This window comes from Ascaphus truei, chromosome 2 (genome assembly GCF_040206685.1).
Source record: "Ascaphus truei isolate aAscTru1 chromosome 2, aAscTru1.hap1, whole genome shotgun sequence".
NCBI lineage: Eukaryota > Metazoa > Chordata > Amphibia > Anura > Ascaphidae > Ascaphus > Ascaphus truei.
In genome coordinates, this window is record NC_134484.1 from 185,253,671 (window position 1) to 185,275,137 (window position 21,467).

At 49.0% G+C, this 21,467-nt stretch overlaps 1 protein-coding gene across 4 annotated transcripts in view; it reads right to left on the reverse strand.

The window, feature by feature from the left end:
• Positions 1-8,180: 8,180 nt before the first annotated feature.
• The window catches only part of LOC142487029 (uncharacterized), a 34,255-nt gene continuing 20,968 nt past the window's right edge, over positions 8,181-21,467 (reverse strand). The window contains exons 2-7 of one of the 4 annotated variants that reach the window (XM_075585677.1): positions 19,555-19,655; positions 18,008-18,478; positions 14,868-15,816; positions 10,374-12,645; positions 8,926-8,997; positions 8,181-8,608 (exon numbers count right to left, since the gene is read on the reverse strand). In XM_075585677.1, the coding sequence (XP_075441792.1) occupies positions 11,840-12,645; positions 14,868-15,219 (1,158 nt within the window). In that variant the 5' untranslated portion in view covers positions 15,220-15,816; positions 18,008-18,478; positions 19,555-19,655 and the 3' untranslated portion in view covers positions 8,181-8,608; positions 8,926-8,997; positions 10,374-11,839. Of the gene's footprint in view, positions 8,609-8,925; positions 8,998-10,370; positions 15,817-18,007; positions 18,479-19,554; positions 19,656-21,467 lie in introns of those variants that run through there. The other 3 variants (XM_075585680.1, XM_075585681.1, XM_075585678.1) reach the window with 3 other exon arrangements.

Consider the following 21,467-nt stretch of genomic DNA (forward strand, 5'->3'; position numbering starts at 1 on the left):
TAGGGAAAGAGTAGGCCCCAGGAACCAGGAAGCTGAAGATAGACAGGGAAACCTCCGCTTCAGTGCAGGAATCCAGGAGACTGAAGAACGCAGGGACGAAACATCCGCTTCAGCACAGGAGAACAGGAGTGGACCGCTGCGTGAATATAGCAGCCGGTCACAGGAAACAAGGAGCTGAAGTGAACAAGAAGAGTACTCAGCTACAACACAGGAGACTGGAGCAGACCGCTGCGTGAATATAGCAGCCGGCCTTAGGAAACCTGGAGCTGCAGACAACAAGGAGAATACTCAGCTTCAGCATGTGAGACAGGAACAAGCGAGGGCTTGTGGCAGAACAGATAGTGACATCCAGGAAGGACTATGCTCGGCAGGGAGCATTATGGGAAGACAATACTTAAAGGCCAGCGGGCCAATCCCCGGAGGGGGGTGTGAAGGTACTGCTCCAATGAATGAATGCAAGTCTAGGTTGCAGTGATAGGCTGCACAGCTGCAGTAGATACCAGAGGGAGTGTGTATAGCTTTGGTGAGTGAATCCAGGCTGCAGCAAACATCAGGAGAGGTGCTCCAGGACTGCACACGTCTGCAAGGTAAGGCAACCAGTAAACTGCGGAGCGGATTCCTTACACCTACAACCTACAGAAACAACAGAGGGGACTTCTATACTGCCCATTGTTTATTAGTAGGGTGGATGGAAATGCAGCAAGTGCTCCTGGGTAATCAGTTGCAATTAACCCATCTGCTACCAGAGGGGCCAGTAGCACAGCGCAGGTGCCATTCTGGCAGCTCAAGGATTAATGTCTAGGACAGCGGTTTTCAACATTTTTTTCCTGAGCATCTCCATATTAATGGACACCAAGGGGTTAAGTCGCACCTTCTAGCTGGGATAGGACAAATTAAAGACTTTACACCTGTATGAGGCCCTACATATAGCCACTCCTCCTCATAGGTAGGTTTTTTTTGTCCTGTCAAGCTGAGGTTAGGAGTTTAGTTTGTTTTTTGGTAGTATTTTGGGGGCTTACCTGACTGCTTGCAGTTCAGCCAAGGGGAGTTCTTGCCTCTCTGGGGTTTTGCCCTACAGGGGGTCTCCGGGGTGAGCCAAGCTGCAAACTCTTTTTTGACTACAGCTATGCTGAAGTTACCAGGAGGGAGGGAAAAGATTTCCTTACAAGTGTAGGCACTGATTTCATGGGACGCCATGAGGGCTGATACACTTGTGGTATGCTTGCCTACCCCTCCATGTTCCGTGGTGCACAAATAGGCACACGTGAGTGGACGGGATTGCGTATGAGCATATGGGTCGTGCGGTGCACCCGTGATGTCAGGAGTGCAGGGACACTTGAAAAGAAGCAGATCAGATGTTTTCAGCATTTTTTCTCTGACACAGATTTCGTGAAATAGCAGCAAGAGGATCTGTTCCTTTAACCATGGATACTGCCTCATCCAAGAGTTTTGGTGCTAAGGTAAGCCCAAGGGAGTTAGAATAGTTGAGAACTTTAAAGGAATGTATTTATTTATTTGGGGGAAAGAGAATGGCAGATATTCAAAGAAATATATGCCTCAGTGCTTCAGGTTCGCAATTGGAGGAAACAACTGCCAGACTTGTGGAGACTGCCACAAAGAAAAAGGCTACTAAAAAGACAAAATATTGTCTGGCATGTGACAAAAATCCAGCATTAGAGGATAAGAAGATTTGTGAAGCATGTCTTAAAGAGGCCGTAAAGGAACCAACGGAAAACATGTGAAGGAGACAGATTTTTCTCTTGGTCAGGACTGCATGAACATACTCAACCCGGGGAGAATTTGGCCATCGCCCTGAGTTCACGAGGTCTCAGCAAATAGACACACGAACGTTTGGAGAAATGAAGAATCAGAGACACAAGGCAGTTCTGCTTCCTCACTTCTAATTTTATTATGGCTGCAAGCAGCTTTTATAGGTATTCACAAAGGCGTTTCTGGTACATAACAGAAAGTAGGAGTGTCAGCATGGTAAAAACTAGAATTTATGGTGTACGTGTCTTTCTTAGCTTATCTGTAAAGAAGACTTTGTTTATTCTCACCTAGCTGGGGCCTTCAGCTATGGCTTGTATACTTAACAAACATCTTACAAGAAAAGATAAGGATTCTTGCTGAGTATAGAAAAGGTACAAAGTTCAATCTTCTAAAAAGGCTGAATTGAAACTGGAACTTACAGCTTCATAAAATGGAGGACAAACAACATGGAGCACAGACTAGTAATTTTAACCCTTTCAACATCTGAGTTTTTCTCTTTGATGAAAGAAGAGGTAATCAGGGCATTGAGATGGCCGCTCAGTCCAGCAGTCTCAGTCTAGCAGTAGAGGCCAGAAAAGGGTTTGCTCCTATACAAGTCTAGACACACCAGTAGATTCCTCCTCAAGATTCAGAGGATCAAATTAGATGTATGGATGTCAAATTCCAATCTTCAGATGAAGACCTGGAACCAGAGGAAACCTCTACTTTTTATGTAGATCTAGTGGAATCTTTAATCAAAGCTGTCTGTGAAGTCTTTAGAAATTGATGAATCAATTCAACCTACAGAAGCAATGAATAGGATGTTTAGAGGAATACAGAAGAAACCTAGAATATTTCTTGTATATGACATCGCCAAAGAGTTAATTAAATCAGAGTGGTCTGAACCAGACAAGAAGGTGTCAATTTTGAAGACATTGTCCAGAATGTATCCGTTTAAAGAATTGGATGTAGAATTCTGGAATCACCCACCAAAGGTGGACGTGGCCATATCTAGGATCGCCAGGAAGACATCTTTACCAGTTGAGGATGCTACATCTTTTAGAGATCCTATCCGCTCAGAAAATCCTTCACAGAAGGCAGGGGTGTCCTCCAAACCGGCAGTGGCAATTACATCAATATCCACAGCATTTTAAATTACGGATTTCCAATGTAAAGGAAGCTCTTGAAAAAGGGGTTAAAAGATCTTCCATTATTAGTGCACTTTCAGCGATGAACCTAGCCACAGAATTTTTTGTAGTAGCATCGTTGGACTTAGTCCGGCTTGCTGCAAGTTGTATAGCATTGTCAGTAGGAGACTGTCACGCCTGTATGCCCGCAGACCAAGCTAGACCCCAGTACTGAGGTGGGAACGGTATGATACCACACACCCACAGCAGTGGGAGCACGCTCGAAGTGTGGTATAGCGTTGCTGGGCCTGTTGGAAGAGTTGTTAGTGTATACTTGCAACGCTTGGGGTTTGTCCGTGAGTGTAGTCGTGTCCGTTTGCCAATGTTCAGGGATCCAGAGGGTAGAGTCGTCAGAGGGCAAGCCAGGTCCTAGGAAGCCAGAGGTCAGCGGAGTCGTATGCGTAGCAGGGTTCAGAGGGATACCAGAGAGCAGAGTAGTCAGGGGTAAGCAGGGGTCAAAGCCAGGGATGTCCAAAGTAACACAGGAGCACAGCATAGGTCAGGTACACACAGGAAAACAGGAACTATGCAGAGCGTGGAAGAGGTGGACAGACAGGGATTATAAAGGAAGGTGCACCAATGACAGAGAGAGGAGGAGTAGAGAGAGAAGTGGGAAAAGCAAGAGATAGCTCAGGGAGAGAAGAGGAGACAGAAGGGGCAGTCAGGGGAATGGCCTGAACAGCTTGGGAGGCGGAGACAGGGGAATCCAGATAAGAAGAGTCTGTGCGCGCGCCCCCTGTAAGCTGGGGATGCGCGCGCACAGGCTGCAACACAGGCGCGGCCCGCACGGAGCAGGGGAAGACAGCAGGAGGGGGACGGAGCCAAGCGGAGGGGAACGCGGGCGAGGATTGTGCCCGTGCGATGGCCAGCAAGGGTAGAGAGGAGGATGCACGCGCGTCCCCGTGAGCTGAGGGGGCGCACGCACCGGACGTGTCACCAGGCGTGCGGAACGCCGCGCCGCGGGGATCACACGAGGAGACAACGGGACGGATGGCACCACAGAGGAAGGTAAAGGAGCTATCGCAGGGGAGAGGGAGCGGGGAGGATTACAGCAGGGGCTAAGGGAGCGCGTGGGTATGCGACACCTGCGGGGGAACGCGCTGCGGCAAGGGGAGAGAGGTAGACAGTGAAGGAGAGGAGTGGGAAGGGGCAGAAAGGATAACAGGAGATGGGAGAGAGGGAGAGGAAGAGGAAGGGATCTCTTGAGTCGTCACAGAGACAGAAAAGCTCTCTGGCTTAGACCATGGAGTGCAGATTCCGCATCCAAGAATAACCTTTGTGTATTACCCTTTCAAGGTCAACTACTGTTTGGTAAAAGATTGGATACCATAATTGAAAAAGCATCAGCAGGAAAAAGAGTATATGCTTGCCTCAAGAGAGAAGACCAAGGCGTTTTCCCAGTTCTATGACTCAAGCCAAAAGATTCAATAACAGGGCTATGAGAGCCAATAGACCAGTCAGGGGCTTCGCTAGATCAGCCCCTTGGAGGGGAGGTCAGAGTAACCTTTTTCATGCCCCAAAAGGAAGAAGTACTTATTTCAGAGGTTCTAGATTCGCATGAAACGACAGAAGTCCAGTTGTCTTGAGTTGGGGATAGAATCCATTATTTCCAAGACGCTTTGTGCAGTCAGTCACAGACTCATAGGTGATCAGCATAGTCACCCGAGGTATTTTCTTGAATTTCAGACAGTGTCCGAAACAAACAATTTTGTGAGGTCCAAGAAACAGGGAAGCTTCTTTAGCCTTAAAAGAAAGCTTAAACAGTTTATTCAAGAACAGAGCAATAAAATTAGTTCCTGTAACGCTCGGCCAGACGAGACCCCGGGACTGAGGTAGAAAGGAGTAATACCACACACCTAACAGCAAACGGGGGCACGGCCGGAGTGTGGTAGTAGCGTAGCTGGTCCTGATAACAAAAATAGACAAAGTTCAGTACTTGCCAACTCCGGTGTTGAATGGTAAAGTCCGTAAGCCAGTGGTCAGGTGTAGAGAGGACAGTGTGGTAGAGTGTCCGTAAGCCTGGGTCGTGGAGTGGAGAGAGCAGCATAGTAGGGGTCCGTAAGCCGTGTCCAAAGGATATAGAGGTCAGCAAGGTAGAGGGTCCAAAGCCATGTCCAAGGGTACCAGAGGGTCCAAAGCCAAGGGTCAAATTCCAGGGAGGTCAGCAGAATATCCAGGGACAGGAACAGGGAACTGAAAGACAAGATAGCCAGGCACAAGCAGACAGCACCAAGGTACAGAAGCTATGCAGAGCAAGGAGGTAATGATGAGGGGAGATTAAATAGTGGGCAGGGACCTATCAGAGGAAGGGGAGGAGTGGAGGAGCGGACCGGGGAAGAACCTGATAGGAGGGGCCTGGGGGACGGACCTGGTGGAGCAGGGGCAGGGAAGAGTGTGATGCGCGCGCTGCTCCTGAGGAGGTGGGGTCAGGTGCACGGCGCCGGTAAATGGAAGCCTGGTGCCGCGCGGGAGCAGCCGTGGGAGAGACCGCGAGGACTGAGGCACGCCACTGGGAGCCCGAGCAGCCGGGAGAAAAGGTAAGGAGGCGCTAGAAGCGGACGTACCCGCAGGGCGGATCCTTACAGTTCCATCACACCAAAGATTTCAAGGCTTCTACTCCGTACTATTCCTACTACGAAAGAAGAACAATTCTTTCAGGGCAGTCCTAGATCTCAAAAATATCAACACATTTTTAGAAGTAAAGTTCCGGATGGAATCCCTGAGTACCACGACGGTAGAGCACAGCGACTGCATGGTCTCGGTGGATATCTAGGATGCCTACTTCCATGTTCCTATAGCGGTTCCTCATCAAAAATATCTTTTTTGCCATTTGCAGTAGACCAGTCATTGTCAATTCACTGTGCTTCCTTTCTGCCTCATAACCTGCAAAGTTAAGAAAAGAGGTAATAAAATGTTTAATTATCTGGACAATATATTCATAAAGGCACAGGACAGATGTGTACTTTTGCAACATCTGGCAAGGGTGATGGATTTCCTAAAAGAACATGGATGGGTAATAAACTAATACAAAAGTCATCTTATACTATCTCAAAAACTAAGGTTCCTGGGAGAGCAATTCTGCAAGCTAAAGGGGGTTGTTGTGCTTCCCAGCGACAAAATACAAAGTCTCATAGAAGACATAAAATCCATCAGAAACAGCGATGACATAGAAGCTCTACACTGTATGAAGATAATTGGTGTCCTTCCACTATACACGTAGTCCTCGGTATCCGACGTTACGCTTACCGACGAACGCGTTATCCGACGCCACACAATGCAATCTCCGGATGCATTGTCCGATGCAGAATTCGCGTATACGACAGTCACCGCCGCCGAGGAGCACGGAATCTAGCATGTTCCACTATGGACACAGCTTTGAGGAACATGTGATGGTGGGCTCTGAGGCAGAGTGTGGATCCTGATGGCTGGTGTCAGGGGGACTGGACGGAGCTTGGCTGCAGAGATAGTCTGTGTGTCACAGAGCTCTTAGAATACAAGGAGAGGATTCGGGAGTGATCACAGGGCCACACTAATTGAGTGAAGTAATAAAGTATATAATAGTGGTAATTGTAAATGTGGGTGCAGAGTGTGAACTGACAAGTGAATCAGGCAAAAAGAGGGGGGAAGGGGAACACAAAATGAATGTGTCCCCTAAAGAATCCACTAACTGCACTCCTACATAATATAAAATCTAACTTTTAATAAATTTACTTAAAACATATATTACCAAACGTTGTGTACTATGTATTAAAAATGAATTAAATGGACAATGTCGTACATCCCTGTCAATAAATGTGTGATTATGCAAACCCAAAATCAATATTCCTGGGGTTGGAAGGACAGAGGATGCTGTAAGTCAGGGTGTTAACCCCTCTGGAGCTAGTATGCAAACTGTAGGTAAACGTATCCTACACAGTGAGCCTTTGACTGGTCAAGAAATCCAGCAATCCTGCTCAGATATATACCAGCAAGCACCTATAGTTGTATTAAATGCATATGCTTGGAAGGTGACGCTGACACAGGCTCAATCAATGGAGAATAACCCTCAACATAGTGAAGCTGGGACTCACAGTACCATTAACAGTGAGTTACCCAGCAGAGAGGCTCTAATTGTGCATATATCATATATTAAATGGAGCAGGAAGGCAGACTCACTGCCTGTTGTTATAATTATCCAGCTAATGCCGTCTGCATAAATAGAACCAGGAGACTCAAGAACACTACATTAAAAACAGCTCCAAGTAGGAGACTGACACAACTGCGCGTCCAACGCGCGTTTCCCTCCAGCAAAGGAGCTTCTTCAGGGACAAATTTTTCAATATATCTGAGCAGGATTGCTGGATTTCTTGACCAGTCAAAGGCTCACTGTGTAGGATACGTTTACCTACAGTTTGCATACTAGCTCCAGAGGGGTTAACACCCTGACTTACAGCATCCTCTGTCCTTCCAACCCCAGGAATATTGATTTTGGGTTTGCATAATCACACATTTATTGACAGGGATGTACGACATTCTCCATTTAATTCATTTTTAATACATAGTACACAACGTTTGGTAATATATGTTTTAAGTAAATTTATTAAAAGTTAGATTTTATATTATGTAGGAGTGCAGTTAGTGGATTCTTTAGGGGACACATTCATTTTGTGTTCCCCTTCCCCCCTCTTTTTGCCTGTGTCACAGAGCTGGTTCAGGGCAGGCGTCTTGTAGAATGCCCAATGCACAAGCAAGCACAGTACAAATGGATGAGGCAGAAGTGTACGTCACGTGTACAAATAAATCAAAAGTGGTGCTGAAAGCTAGTGATAAATAAGTGATTAAATAAGAGTCCTTCAAACTGAGGATTTTTGTGCACAAATGATGGTGATATGTGAGACACTACAGTACATATGAGAGTGTTTAAAAGTATAGACACACTTGTGATAAGCAAATATAATAATAATAATAATGTGCAATAAGATATGCAAAAAAAAATATATACTCCTCCACTCAGACACTGAAACAAGATATGTTCCAAAATATCCTCAACGACTCGTATAAACAAAGCAGGGGAGCAGGGAAATGTACCGAGGAGAAAGAGAGAAAGTGACAGAGTAGTATTGCAGGGATATCTGGATATTTTGTGGATAGAACCTTCCAAATGTTATACTCCCAAACCAGCAAAACTGTGGCAGATGTAGATGACAGCGTCGTGTGCACTCGTTCCAGCGATCCCAGAAAAGAAAGACCATAATATTGCAGATGGTACTTAAAAGAGGTAATTTATTAACAAATACTAATGCCTCCAGATTCAAGGCTTACATCAATATAATTCTTTAAAAACAGTAAATGCACTCAATCGGTAGCGACTCCGGCGGGTTGGGTGAGTCGCGTTCTCCCCATACTCCACGGGACCGTCTCTTCCTGGTTCCGGTAGCGGCCATTTGGCAACCAGAATGACGCTTTCCCCGGCACTGGTCCTATCTCCTGAGTCTCTGATGCGGCTGGTGACAGACTCGATGCATTTCGCTGTAGTGCAACTTCGTCAGTAGTATCTGGCCCCTACCTACACTTGCTCAGCTATACAGTAGGTGAGATGGGGTATATATAGCTGAGCAGGTTCTTTCACCTCTGTCTCTTATCCTTGGAACCTGACCTTTTTGGTGGCCCTTGAGAACTGGAGTTGATCATTCCTGGTTTAGAAGAATAGAAATATTTGTCATGATGATTATCCGTAATGAATTCATATTTTTAATGAATACATTTAACTGCACACAAAGTATTTGTTGAAAATATAAGCAGAGGGAGATTTCCTTCTCTCTCTGTGCTTATGTCATTTAATTACTTCCCTGTGCACCCCACCCACCATGTATTATCATATCACATTATTAGATTATAGCAGGGAGTACACCACTCTCTCTCTCTTTGCTAAACATATACAAAGTGTAAATTATTCCTGTAAAGGAGACCTTATACAAGAAATCTTACTGAATGCTACAGACAAACCTACCTTGCAAGATCTAGGCTTAAGATCTCCAGCCTTCTATTACCAATATGAATTAATTCTTCATATGGTTTTTACCTTTTGAAAATAAATGTAGAAAAAAAAATTATATGTAGTTTCTTAGTAATTATATACAAGAAAAACCCACCCATTCTACATCTCATTAGCATGGGCTTAATGTCACATTATTGTAGCATAACAGTGTGTTATTTAAGAAATAATCCCGAAGAACAGGGCACTACGGGTTAATAATGCCCTGGCTAGAAGAGTTGAAGGCCCGAGGCAAAGCCGAGGACTTTAATCCAGCAAGAGCATTATTGGCCAGTAATGCCCTGTTCTGAGGGGATTATTACTACCTATTATTGGCTAAATGTAGGCTTTTTTTTTTTTTTTTTTTACATTTTTAATTAATAAAAAAAGATAGACATTTTTGTAGTCATATTGATTTTTATCAGCAGGACCGTCTACATCAGGGGTGCGCAAACTGGGGGGGGGGGCACTAGATTTTCTGGGGGGGGGGACGCGGCCTTTATAGACGTCCCGCGCTCTCCCCCAAGCATTTAAATTAAATTCCAGGGGACCGTGCAAGGCCTCTATAACATACTTTAACTGAATTGACTGCTGTATACACAAGTTTGCCATTTGATACCCAAACCACACCCAAAGCTGCTGAACTGCCTTACATATTAATATTTATTTACTATTGTGGTCACATCCACATACAGCATCAGCTGTCTTGTGAGCAACGAATGGTCAGAACTCTTTCACTCTATAACATACTTACCTTCCCTTCCAGCGACACCTCGTCATGGTGACCCGGCATCAAATGATGCTGCGGGGTCACGTGACGGAACATTACCATGCCAACGTGACGTCACATGACCCCGCGCACCATTTGAAGCCGTGGCCGAGAGGGGGTGGAGGGGTGTGGGGGGACACATTAAAATTTTTTTTTATAAAACAAATGACATCACCAATTGCGCCCCGTCTCCTTTATGTCTCTCCGCCCGTCTATGTCCCCCCTTCTCTCACATACACACCATTCTCACTCCCCCCATCCCTCCATTCTCTCTCCCTCACCCCCATATCCATCCATTCTCGTACTCCCCCACCCACCCCTACATTCTCATTACAGCCATCCCATTCTGTCTCTCTCTCCCCATTCTGTGTCTCTCCCCCCCCCCATTCTCTGTCTCTCCCATTTTCTGTCTGTCTCTTTCCCCCATTCTCTGTGTGTCTCGCCCCCATTCTGTGTCTCTCTCCCCCCATTCTCTGTGTGTCTCTCTCCCCCCATTCTCTATGTCTCTCTCTCCATCCTGTGTCTCGCACTCCCCATGCTGTGTCTCTGTTCCTCTGTCCCCATGCTGTATCTCTCACTGCGTGTCTCCCTCTCTTTTCTTAGGTAGTCGGACAAAGTCTCTAACAACAGGGGGGAATGGTTTATAAATCAATACTTTATCATTTTGTGACTCCACTAATCTGTCCATCTCCCTGTGAAGCTTTACATCCTCAACTTGCTCTTTCAGCAATTGGGCCTGCAGGAGCTTTATGTCTGTGAGCAGCTTGAATTATTTTGCCTCGTACTGTTCTCTCTCTCTGTTCCTAGCGACTCTCTCATAATCTAATTCCATCTGTAAAGAGGACAGACGTCTCTCTAAAACTTGTACTCGCTCTTGAGTTTCTGGCAATTTAATTTGGCTGATTTCATTTTTTCTAGATGCCCATGCAGGGACTTGTCCTTCTCAGCCATGACCTGCCTCTGATATTCTCGATCTTTCATATTTGTCTCCAGTATGTCAGTAGCCTCATCCTTGCTGACTTTATCAATTTGCAGCTCTTCGATTCTTGTCATCAAGAACATTTGATTAGCCAGCAATTCCCGAATCTGGGTTTTCTGCTTTTTATTTTCTTCTTCGAGACTCTTTATTGTTTCATGCTGCTCAAAGATGTAGTTGTGACTTTTGCTCAAGGAGCGGGTTACTTCTTTCAGCACACTGAGGTCTTCCTGCGCAGTGCCCAGAAAGCTCAATTGGCTCAGTGACAAGTAACTCTGGAAAATCAATGAGGTAGAAAATCATTCCACTAGTATACAGTACAAACAGTAATAAACAAATACATTTATACCAAGTGTCACGTACGACCCCCTGCTAGCACGCGACCTGCATACGGGACAAGGGTTAATACCGACACTCGCAAGCGCACCCACTCTTCACCCCCGCAAGGGTCCGTCAAATGAACAATATCCCCTCTTACAGGATCAATACACAACCCGCAAGCTGCCCCACTTTTCACCCCTTCAAATGAGTTGTATCTCTCCTTAAGCCGTCCCAGTATACCACCGCCACGAACAGCACACACGAGCACGTAACTTAGACATGCAACCAGGGTTAATACACACGGCTACTCTAGCAAGTAGCACCCTTTCTCCTCTGCAAGGAACCAGCGAGTTAGTATTAACCCCTACTCAATTGCACATCATATTTATCCACTGCCAGCACCTCAGGTTAAGAACAAAGAGGAGGATCCAGGGCACTACGGATTTGTAGAAAATAAATCTATTCTAGGCACACTCAACATTTCGAGCTGTACAAAGCTTAACGCCCTAGAGGGCCTACTGCGTGGTTTGCCTACCCCACCCTACAAACTTAGACGACACAGTTTTTTGTGGAAGTAAAAATGGTCACAGCTTTATTGCTTAACAATACTATCAAATAACTGTCAGCCATAAACTTAGTCCTTTGTCGTCCTTATTCTCGGTATCTTCCGGCGAGAGGAGCCGCTATTCTACCGTCAACCGGGAGACACAGTCTCCGCCGCGAGGGACACTCTCGCCCCTTACCACGGCCCCGTCATCCGTTCACCCTAGGTCCCCCTTTTCATGGCCGCCTGGGCCTACCCGCATAGGATAGAGCCCAGCTACCTAAGATTGGTGCCAGGGGTACAGCGACCGACCACCTGCGTCGGCGCCTCCAGCCCGCACGATCTTCTCCGGGGGACCGTTACCTGGCGGCCCATCCGCATCGGGTGGAGCCCCATTTCGGGTATTTACGGTGTCCCTATGATGACTGGCTTGACAGTTCCGCCACCCGGAGGACCCATTAAGGCCACTTACTGGGGACTCACCCCACACACCAAGCTGTGACCCTAAACCCTGACAGCTGATCGCTTGCAGAGGCCTGCGCATGCTATTAATAAAATTATCCAGGCCCTCATCCATCAGGTGCACCCCGTCCCTCCTGTGCCCCCTGTCTTCGAATTCCCCATGCTTCACAGTCAGCCCCCCACAAGAGAGGATGAACTTACGGATGTCTCTGTTAACTTCTTGCCTTGCCTTCTCAATGCCCACCCAACTGCGCGCCCCCCTCCATGCCAGCCGAGGTATAATCTCTGACCAAATAATGACTGCGTCACTCCAGAGGGCTTTAAGTCTGGCGCAGTCGGCGTGGATCTGGAGGATTAAGTCTAAAGACTTGGTGGCCACCATGTCGTTCCCGCCCAGGTGGATCATTATCACGTGGGGCTTCCTGCCGTAGACTGCTAGCGCGCTTGTGGTGGTTGGCACCAAATCTCTCCAGCACATTCCTCTCTTACCCAGCCATCGTATGTTCATGCTCTCTCGTGGGATTCCCAACTGCAGACCCAGCGTGCTCGCCGCCCGCTCCCGGGCCCAGAACATGAAAGAATGACCAATCAGCCAGACTTCCCGCGCTGCGCCTGCCTCTCCCACTGTGAAGACAGAAAACATGTTAGCACTGCACGATTGTCTAATTACTCCCCTGCTGGGACCTAATGTACCCTTTGTTGGCGTTTGACTTCCACCTCCCCAGTTCCTTAATCTGTGCTATAGGCAGCTCCTGCTCGGAAGCTACCGTTGCAGCCCCAATCCGAAACGAGTGGGTCCCAAAATTGGTGGCATCTATGCCTCCTGCCTCCAGGCAACGCTTAAAAATCCTGTTGAACTGAAACTTGTTTAGGGTAGTTGAATCTTTATGTGTCAGGAAAACCTCGCCCCCTTGCGATCGCTGCCTGGCGTAGCGCGTTGCCGCCCTCACCGGGCACACCTTCCTATTCTCGTGCTGTCTCATGTGCACCCAGGCCCCTTTCCCTGCTTGGTCAGTTTTTTGACCTGTGTATGCGGCATGCCACTGTCTCCTCCCCTATAATCACATTTCCTAGCAACAGGACAGTGTCCCTGCTAGTTTCTGACGCTGCTACCAGTTCCCCTACTCTAAAGGCTCAAAATAAAAAAGGCAAAGTGAAAGCCGCTTTAAATAAATTTGTTTCGAACGGTCCTGCGCATACTGACTCTGCTGCCTTGTTCAAGCTCTGTAACCCGGGGGACCCACCAGCAGGAAGTCATCTGTGCGCCACTGTGCTAGTCCCCGTCTTACTGACTATGCACCAATGCAAGAAAGTACTAAACGCCTCAAAGTAGGCGCATGAAATGGCGCAACCCATGGGGAGACATTTATCAATGTAATACGCACCCTCAAATTTACACCCTGTGAATCTGAAGCTGCCGGGGGCCAAAGGTAACAGCCGAAAGGCTGATTCTATGTCGATTTTTTGCCAATAGTGTTCCCTCCCCATATGTTTTAATTATCCCTATGGCGGTGTCAAATGATTGGTATTGTACCCAGCATAGCTCCGGGTCTATGGCATCATTCACAGACCCCCCCCCCCTTGGGTATGACAGGTGTTGTATTAGCCTGAATTTTGCCCGGGTCCTTTTTTGGCACCACACCCAGCGGGGAAATAATTAACTGGGCGATGGGGGGGGGGGGGGATGTGAATGGGCCCGCCATACGCCACAATTTTATCTCCTTCTCTATTTTTTCTTTAACTATGTGTTTGTGTGTTGTAGCGGATTTCAAGTTTCGGCTAACTCCCCTAGCTTGTACCCCGCCCCCCCACTGGTATGTGAAACCCCTTTCTAAACCCCCCTTCCAGGAACCTTGCTTTCTCCCGGTCGGGGAACCCCTTAACCAATAGCTCAGACCGCTAAGGCTGACCGGTGTTGGGGCCTGTGTTAGGTGCCTCCCCTCCTCTCCCCTGGTTGCGGTTGCCCCGGGCTTTGAAGCATTTCTTAACGGGGTGGCTTCCCCCGCACTGGCTACACACGTTTGAACTTGCAACTCGCCCCCTGTTTGCAGTATTTATCGTTAAACGCCCCTGCTTGCTGAATGACTCCCGGGCCAACCGCCCGGCCCCTTGGGAAAGGGCGCGTTACCCCCGTGTTTCGTGTTTCCCACTAGCTTCATCCACAATTCCATGTCCATCTTCCCCAGACTCAACCGTGTATCCCCCTGCCACCTCTGCCTGAACTGCTCATCATAATCTCGCCACGCTGACCCCCCGTGTTCGTCATGTATGGTCTGTATCACATTCAGGTATTTCATCACATTATGCAATTGTTTTGGATGCTTTGAAAGGAAACAGTCCCCGAACACAGTGAAACCCAGAATCCAGTTCGCATTACTCCTCACTACCTGCCCTTTTTCGCCCGCCTCTCGCGCGCGTTTCCTCTCTGCTCGCCCCTTTACAGACAGCTTGAACATATCCACATACTTCCTGTTACCTATGTCTCTCTGTGTTCTCCTAGGCAGGTGTGTGTACAGGGAGCTAGTCTGGACCGCGAACGAATCCTCCCCGCTGTGGGTGGAAACCGCCCCTTTGTCTTTGTGCGCTTTGCGTTTTACCTTATCTATCCTACTCCGCTTTGCCACCTTGTTCAATGCTTCAACCTGTTTCCAAATGCGTTTTACCCCTGGGGTCTCGTCGCCGTCTGCGCCGCTGCTTGCGTCTGACTCGCTGCTCGCTCCTGCGCTCTCACTATCTTCACTGTCTGACCCCTGGAACTCACAGTCCGACCCTGACCTAACCGACCCCATCACTAACATCAACATCATCATCCTCATTACTTTCCAATGCTGCATTATCATGCTCACCTGATCCTGCGGCATGGGCACCTGGGTGACCGGCCCTGGGTCTTTTGGTCGCTGTACGGCTCCTGTTGCTGCCCCCCGGATCGGCGACGCTTCCCAGCGCCATTGGCGCCGGTGCATCCACCGGGGGAGGGGCCTGGGACACTGGGGGGCACCCTGCGGCCAGGGGCAGTGAGGCTGCCGTTGACGGATCCCAGGCTGGTGCCGGTGCGCCAGGGGCGTATGGCGCAGGGGCGGGAGCGTGGAGCGCGGGTGCATAAGGCGCAGGGGCATGGTGTGCGGGTGCATGTGCTAGGGGTGCTGGTGGGTATGGCGCGTAGGGGGCAGGTGCGTACGGCGCAGGGGCGTAGTGCATGTTATGTGCCGGTGCGTACAGGGGGGCTTGGGACTCATGGGCGTAAGGCGCCGGGAACGCGGCGGGTAACTCTGCTGCGGCAGTGGGTGGGGTGGCTCGGCCCAGCCATGGGGGGGGAGGTGGTCAGGTCAGCAGAGGGGGGGGGTGGGATGGGAGGCATTGGGGGGGATGCACTGTGCAGCGGGAGGGGGGGGGGGCAGGACAGCACTGGGGAACAAAGCCGCAGGGGTAGTGTGGCCCAAAGCATCAGGGAGGGGGGGCCGTTTCTGCAGGGAGGGGGGGGGCATAGCAGCAGGGCGAGCAGGGACTGGAGCGGCAGAGTGAGGGAGAATGCGATCTCCCATGAGGGGGGGTAGAGCAGCCCTCCCTTCCCTGCTCTGCTGTGAGCAGGCACCGGAGTGAGGCTGGGGGGCGGAGCTAGCCTGCCGAGCTGCTTGCCTCATTCTCCGGCTGCGAGAAGGCTGCTGCTGCTGGTCGGGCCACTGCCTCAGTGGGGCCGCCGGGCGGGATGTCCGGCGGTCGGGTGCAGGAGCCTGGATGCTGCTGGGCTGGGTGCCGCTGGGCTGGATGCTGCGATCGGGAGCCACAAACAGATACCTGCAGAGAGAAAAAACAGGATTAGTGAACTCTCCTCGCGCGCGACGGGTTTAAATAGCCCGCCCACCTGCGCGCGCAACTCCACGCCACCTCGTGGTGAGGGGGAGGGGAGGAGAAAGCCAACCCCTGGAAGCCCGGCGGCCATTATGTGGGCGACGGATCCATTTTGGAGCCTCTGCCCTTCTTTCTCAAGTGACTAGTCACTTGAGAAAGGGCTTTGTACAGCTCGAAACGTTCTGTGTGCCTAGAATATATTTCTTTTCTACAAATCCGTAGTGCCCTGGATCCTCCTCTTTGTTCATATCTACTGAAATCACACCTGACAGGTTTTTTCCCTGAACAACGGAACCTCTATATCGCAAGTATATTGCTTTTATTATATACATTCAGGTGTGCAAACATAACTCTTTATTGTACCACCTGAGGTTATGCAGATATGATAACAGATCTTAGGCCTCGGCCATGTTCCCTGCTTGCTGGCGGAAGCACTGAGCACCTACAGCCGCAATTAGAGCGGCTTTAGTAGGGGCTCACCTATGCCCTCTGACAGCGCGTGCGGTAAGCAACCGCAAGGCCAGGAAAGCACCCGCTTTCCCTGAGCCTCAGCGAGCCTGGCCGAGACCTTAGACTAAAATATCTGGCAGGGCCAAAGGTCCCTGTTTATTATAGGAAAAACTATGCACTTTAACACAAAATCAGTTGTAGTAACGTACCCGAATTCGTAAGTTATTCTCTCCAGAGCGCGCATTCGTTCGATCAGAGCCCAAAGCATTACTTATTAAATGTTTTAATATATATATATATATATATATATATATATATATATATATATATATATATATATATATATATATATATATATATATATATATATATATTGCTTAGATTATAGAAAGGAGATACAAAATAAACATACAGTTGCAATATGAGGCAAAACAGTTTCTTAAAATAAAAGGAGTACAACAGAAAATCCTATACAGTAGATTACCAAAAGACATATGTTCTTCCCAAAGAGGTCATTGATAGGAGGCAATGCCATACCACGAGGGCGCGTCTAGAGTGTAGGATAGTGTTGCAAGCCGGGTCAGGGTTAGGTACTTGCCGGGTCTAGGAGCGGAGAGTAGCGGATCGTTGGGGTACGTAGCCGGGGTCAGGATTGGAGAGAGTAGAGTCGTCGTATTGACAAAGCCAGGGTCAGTGCAGGAGAGTATCACAAGGTTCCAGGTCCAAAGCAGGGTCAGGCAGCAGACAGGCAGGATGCAGTGAGGCTCAGCGTCACAAAACAGGAGTTTATGCTCGGCAAGGCAGGAGAATACTGACAAGGTAAATATAGGACCTCCTTCCAATGGGAGGCAACCAGGAAGTGCAGGAGCCCTCACTGATAGGCTGCTGGTTCGTTCAGGTGCATCCTATTGTGCAGCCGATTAGGAGTGGGGGTGGTACCTCTAGAAGACGCGCGCCCCGCGCATCACGCTGGTGACCAGGTCGCGCGCGTCACGACACCCGTGTCGGAGCGGGGGCGGAGACCGGAGGGACGTGTGCGGCCGCTGCGTCGCATACCTCCGTCGTCAGAGCGGGGACGGAGACCACGGAACGCCGAGTGCGTACCGTGCATGCGTCGCACGTCACTGCCGCCGGGGGGGGGAGGGAAGAGTGTACCGTGGGCATGGGGACCGCGGAGACCGAAGATGCCTGCGCACTGCCCGCGCGCCGCGCACGTGAACCGCCGCTGGGATGCCCTCCATGGTTGCTTCCGGAACCTGACGGACAGGCAAGGTTTAAGGGGACAGAACCGCCAAAATGGCAAATCCTCACACTTTCTAAATCCATTGAGTAACTGAAACGGATCAAAAGTGGGAATCCCATTTCCCCTATTTTCCCAATCCCAACTGTGAATCAAGTGTGTGGCAATTGTGACCCTAATACAATGTGAGTTTGAGCTGTACCTTTCCCTGTGCCAATATTAAGCTGTGTAGTAATAGCCATTGCCCCAAAGCACATACCTATACACAATATAAAATAACACACCAAGCTTCAACATTGTCTTGTACATCATCCCCAACCTTGTGTAACATACAGTCCTGAATTAGGTGTTTGGGGGAGGCCAAAATAACTTTATAAATTCAGGAAGATAATTAGGTAGTCGGACAATGTCTCTCACAATGGGGGGGAAGGGTTTATAAATCAATACCTTATTTTGTGACACAACTAATCTGTCCATCTCCTTGTGCAGGTTTACAGCATCAACTTGCTCTTCCAGCAATTGGGCCTGCAGGACCTTTATGTCTGTGAGCAGCTTGAATTGTGCCGCTTCGTACTGCTCTTTCTCCTTGTTCCTGGCCACTCTCTCATGATATAAATCCCTCTGCAGCGAGGAGAGACTGAGCTGCCACTGATATTCTCGCTCTTTTGTTTTTGTTACCAGAGTGTCAGCAGCCTTATCCTTGCTGACTAGAGCAATCTGTAGCTCTTTGCTTTTTGTCATCAAGGACATTTGAATTGCCAGCAATTCCCGAATCTGGGTCTTCTGCTCTTTATTTTCTTCCTCCAGTTTCTTTATTCTTTCATTCTGCTGGAATATGTAATTGTTACATATACTCAAGAAGCGGCTTACTTCTTTCACCACACTGAGTTCTTCCTGCGCAGTGCCCAAAAAGTAACTCTGGAAAATCAATGAGATATAAGTCATTCCCCTAGTATACAGTACAAACAGTAATAAACAAATACATATATACCAAGACTAATGTAATGGCTGTTAATACTACATACAGAAACAGAATTCATACATTAAAAAAAACACGAATCTGCTCATTTTTCTGTCTGTTGCAAAGCGCAGACCCCTTAAGTCAGCGGTTCACAAACTGGGGGGTGCAGGATTTTTGTGGGGGGGCTCAGGCGGTTGCAGAAGCACCGCGCTCTTTCCCGAGGAATTTAAATTAAATGCCAGGGGACCGCGCGAGGCCTCTGCAACCTGTACTTACTGGCATTCATTTGGCTTCTGCTCACGTCACCATGACAATGTGGCGTCAAATGAAGCCGCGGAGTCATGTGACGTGCCGCATCGTCATGGCAACGTGCGTCAAATGACGCTGCGTGGTCACGTGATGTCACGGGCCCTTGACCCGTAGTACAGGTCCAGGGACCATCCTACAGCTAGATACACCACCAGAGACTGCATAGGCAGAGGCCTGCTGTGACTGCATTGATATGAACAGAATAAACCGTTCCTGTTTCATAAACCTCCTGCCTGGTGTGTGATCTTACTGGGAAGGAGAGGGATTGTTTCCATACATCTGGAGCCTGCGACAGATGGAGGCGCTGCACTGCTAGAGAACCATGCTGGGTATGTACCCCAGAAACCTGTCTTGTGTCCCCACAAACATCGGCGGACGACTCAGCCCTCCTGCTTACCAACAGGTAGCATGCACAACACACGCTGTAATGGCAGAATCTCCCATCGGGTGGGGAAACACCGTTACACTAGTATTAGTGCTACTAATGAGGAACACGTGTTTTTACCATGTTACTGAACAACATCTCCTGCTGCGGGTCTTTCTAAATCCATTGAGTAACTGAAACGGATCAAAAGTGGAAATCCCATTTTCCCTATTTTCCCAATCCCATCTGTGAATCAAGTGTGTGGCAATTGTGACCCTAATACAATGTTAGTTTGAGCTGTAACTTTCCCTGTGCAAATATTAAGCTGTGTAGTAATAGCCATTGCCCCAAAGCACATACCTGGGATATTCCTGACGGTACAACGCTGCTGCCACCCCCCGCAGTGAGTCTCCCTGGGCAATATCCTGGGACATACTGATTTTGTTTTATTTCAAACCAAACTGGTGGGACAATAACAAGAGAAGGGACAGGTCAGGTTTTATCAGCATTTCCTCACTACTTACAATCACTTTGTGCAATATTTTAAAATGGCAAGCATACAATCTCCCTAGAGAGATATTTTACGTGACATTAAAGGTGCTGGCAAAGTATTAGAAAAAAATAAATAAAACTGGTTATAAATAAAACATAAACATTTAAAAGATGTCTCCTTGGAATTCAAATGATAAAAATGAAGTAATAAAACATTATTTCTTATGGAGAAAACGGCGGCCATTGTTTTGTTTCCCCAAATATCTAGAACCACAATCAAATATCTCGGAAATGTTACAACATGAAAAGAAATGTAAGTGTAACCCTTGCTGCTTCTAACCTAAGGCCGAGTCCATAGACGGACAGGCCGCGCTGAGCCGTGCGGACGCTCAGCGCTGAGCCCCTGCATCCTCAATGAGGATGCCTTGAGAGGGGGCTCGCGCGAGCGTCCGCAGGCGTGCTCAGGCTTTGGAGTTTTCAGCCGAGCGCCAAGCTGTTTTTAGCGCGCTGTCGGCTGAAAACCTCCAATCACAGCACAGCAGCGTCAACGTCACGGCGCCGTGACATTGACGTCAGTGCGTCGCGGGCGATTGGCCCAGCGACGTCACTGCCCCGCCTCCAACCACCTCCCCCCGGCTCCCTTCGCGCACGCTGGCTCGCCTGCAAGTCCGTGCAATCGCGGTGACTGAAGCAGGCGAGCCTCAGCGTTAGCGCGCCTCCGCTCTCCCCACCTCTCTATGGCCCGGGCCTAAGAGAACCTACAAGCTACTACACACATACCATGGTGCTACCTGTGAGGAACAGGGGATACTAAGGTCTGTCTGCGATGGTAAGGAGACAGGGACAGGCTCTGGTTGATATCAGTACTTCTTTACAGCGCCTCCAGCCCCATGGGACCTAGATAAGAATAGGGAACTCCCTATGGGGCACACATACACACATACCTCCTTGCACATGTAACGGTCATATCACCCCACCCAATCGTATACCATGTGAGTGCGGGGAACATGCAATGTTACCAAGGGTGTGCGTGGTGCAATACCTGTTGGCTCACAGAAGGCTGAGCTTCCGCTATAGGGAACCTGGGGCAATATACTACAATACTAATTTACAATGATGCAGCGCCTCCACCTGCGATGGCTCCCACCAGAGGGGGAGTAGTTCCTCGCAGGACAATACACAATGACCACACAGACAGCTCTATATAACTATTGACTTTACTACATGCAACAACGTATTTAACCACAATATCTTACATAACCGGTGCTCCTCTCTAGAGGAGCCACGTATGGCGTCACGCAGGACGCTAACCTCTATGCGCCACGGCGGACGCTAACCTCTAGGCGTCACGGCGGACGCTACCACCTCTAGGCGTCATGGCGGACGCTACCACCTCTAGGCGTCATGGCGGACGCTACCAGCTCTAGGCGTCACGGCGGACGCTAACCTTCCAAAGAGTGTTCCCACCCTGTGTCCAGCAACCCCAACCCAATGTCTCGCACTCCCAGGTCAGGTCAGGTGTGTGGGTGTGACTGCGCAGCCACTATGTCTGGTGATAGGCCTTGTTGGTGCACGTGAGTTGTGGGTTACTTGCCCGGGCTCCAGCCACGGGTGCCGCTATATCACGGGGGTTGGATCCGCCGGGATATCCTCCTACGCGTGGGGTGAATTCCAGCGCGGATAATATCACCATACAGCCCCACGCCGTCTCTACCTTAATTAGGGTCTGTCTGCTGCCAGTAGGCCACAGTCACGCTAGCTGTGCCTCCGTGGAGATAGTC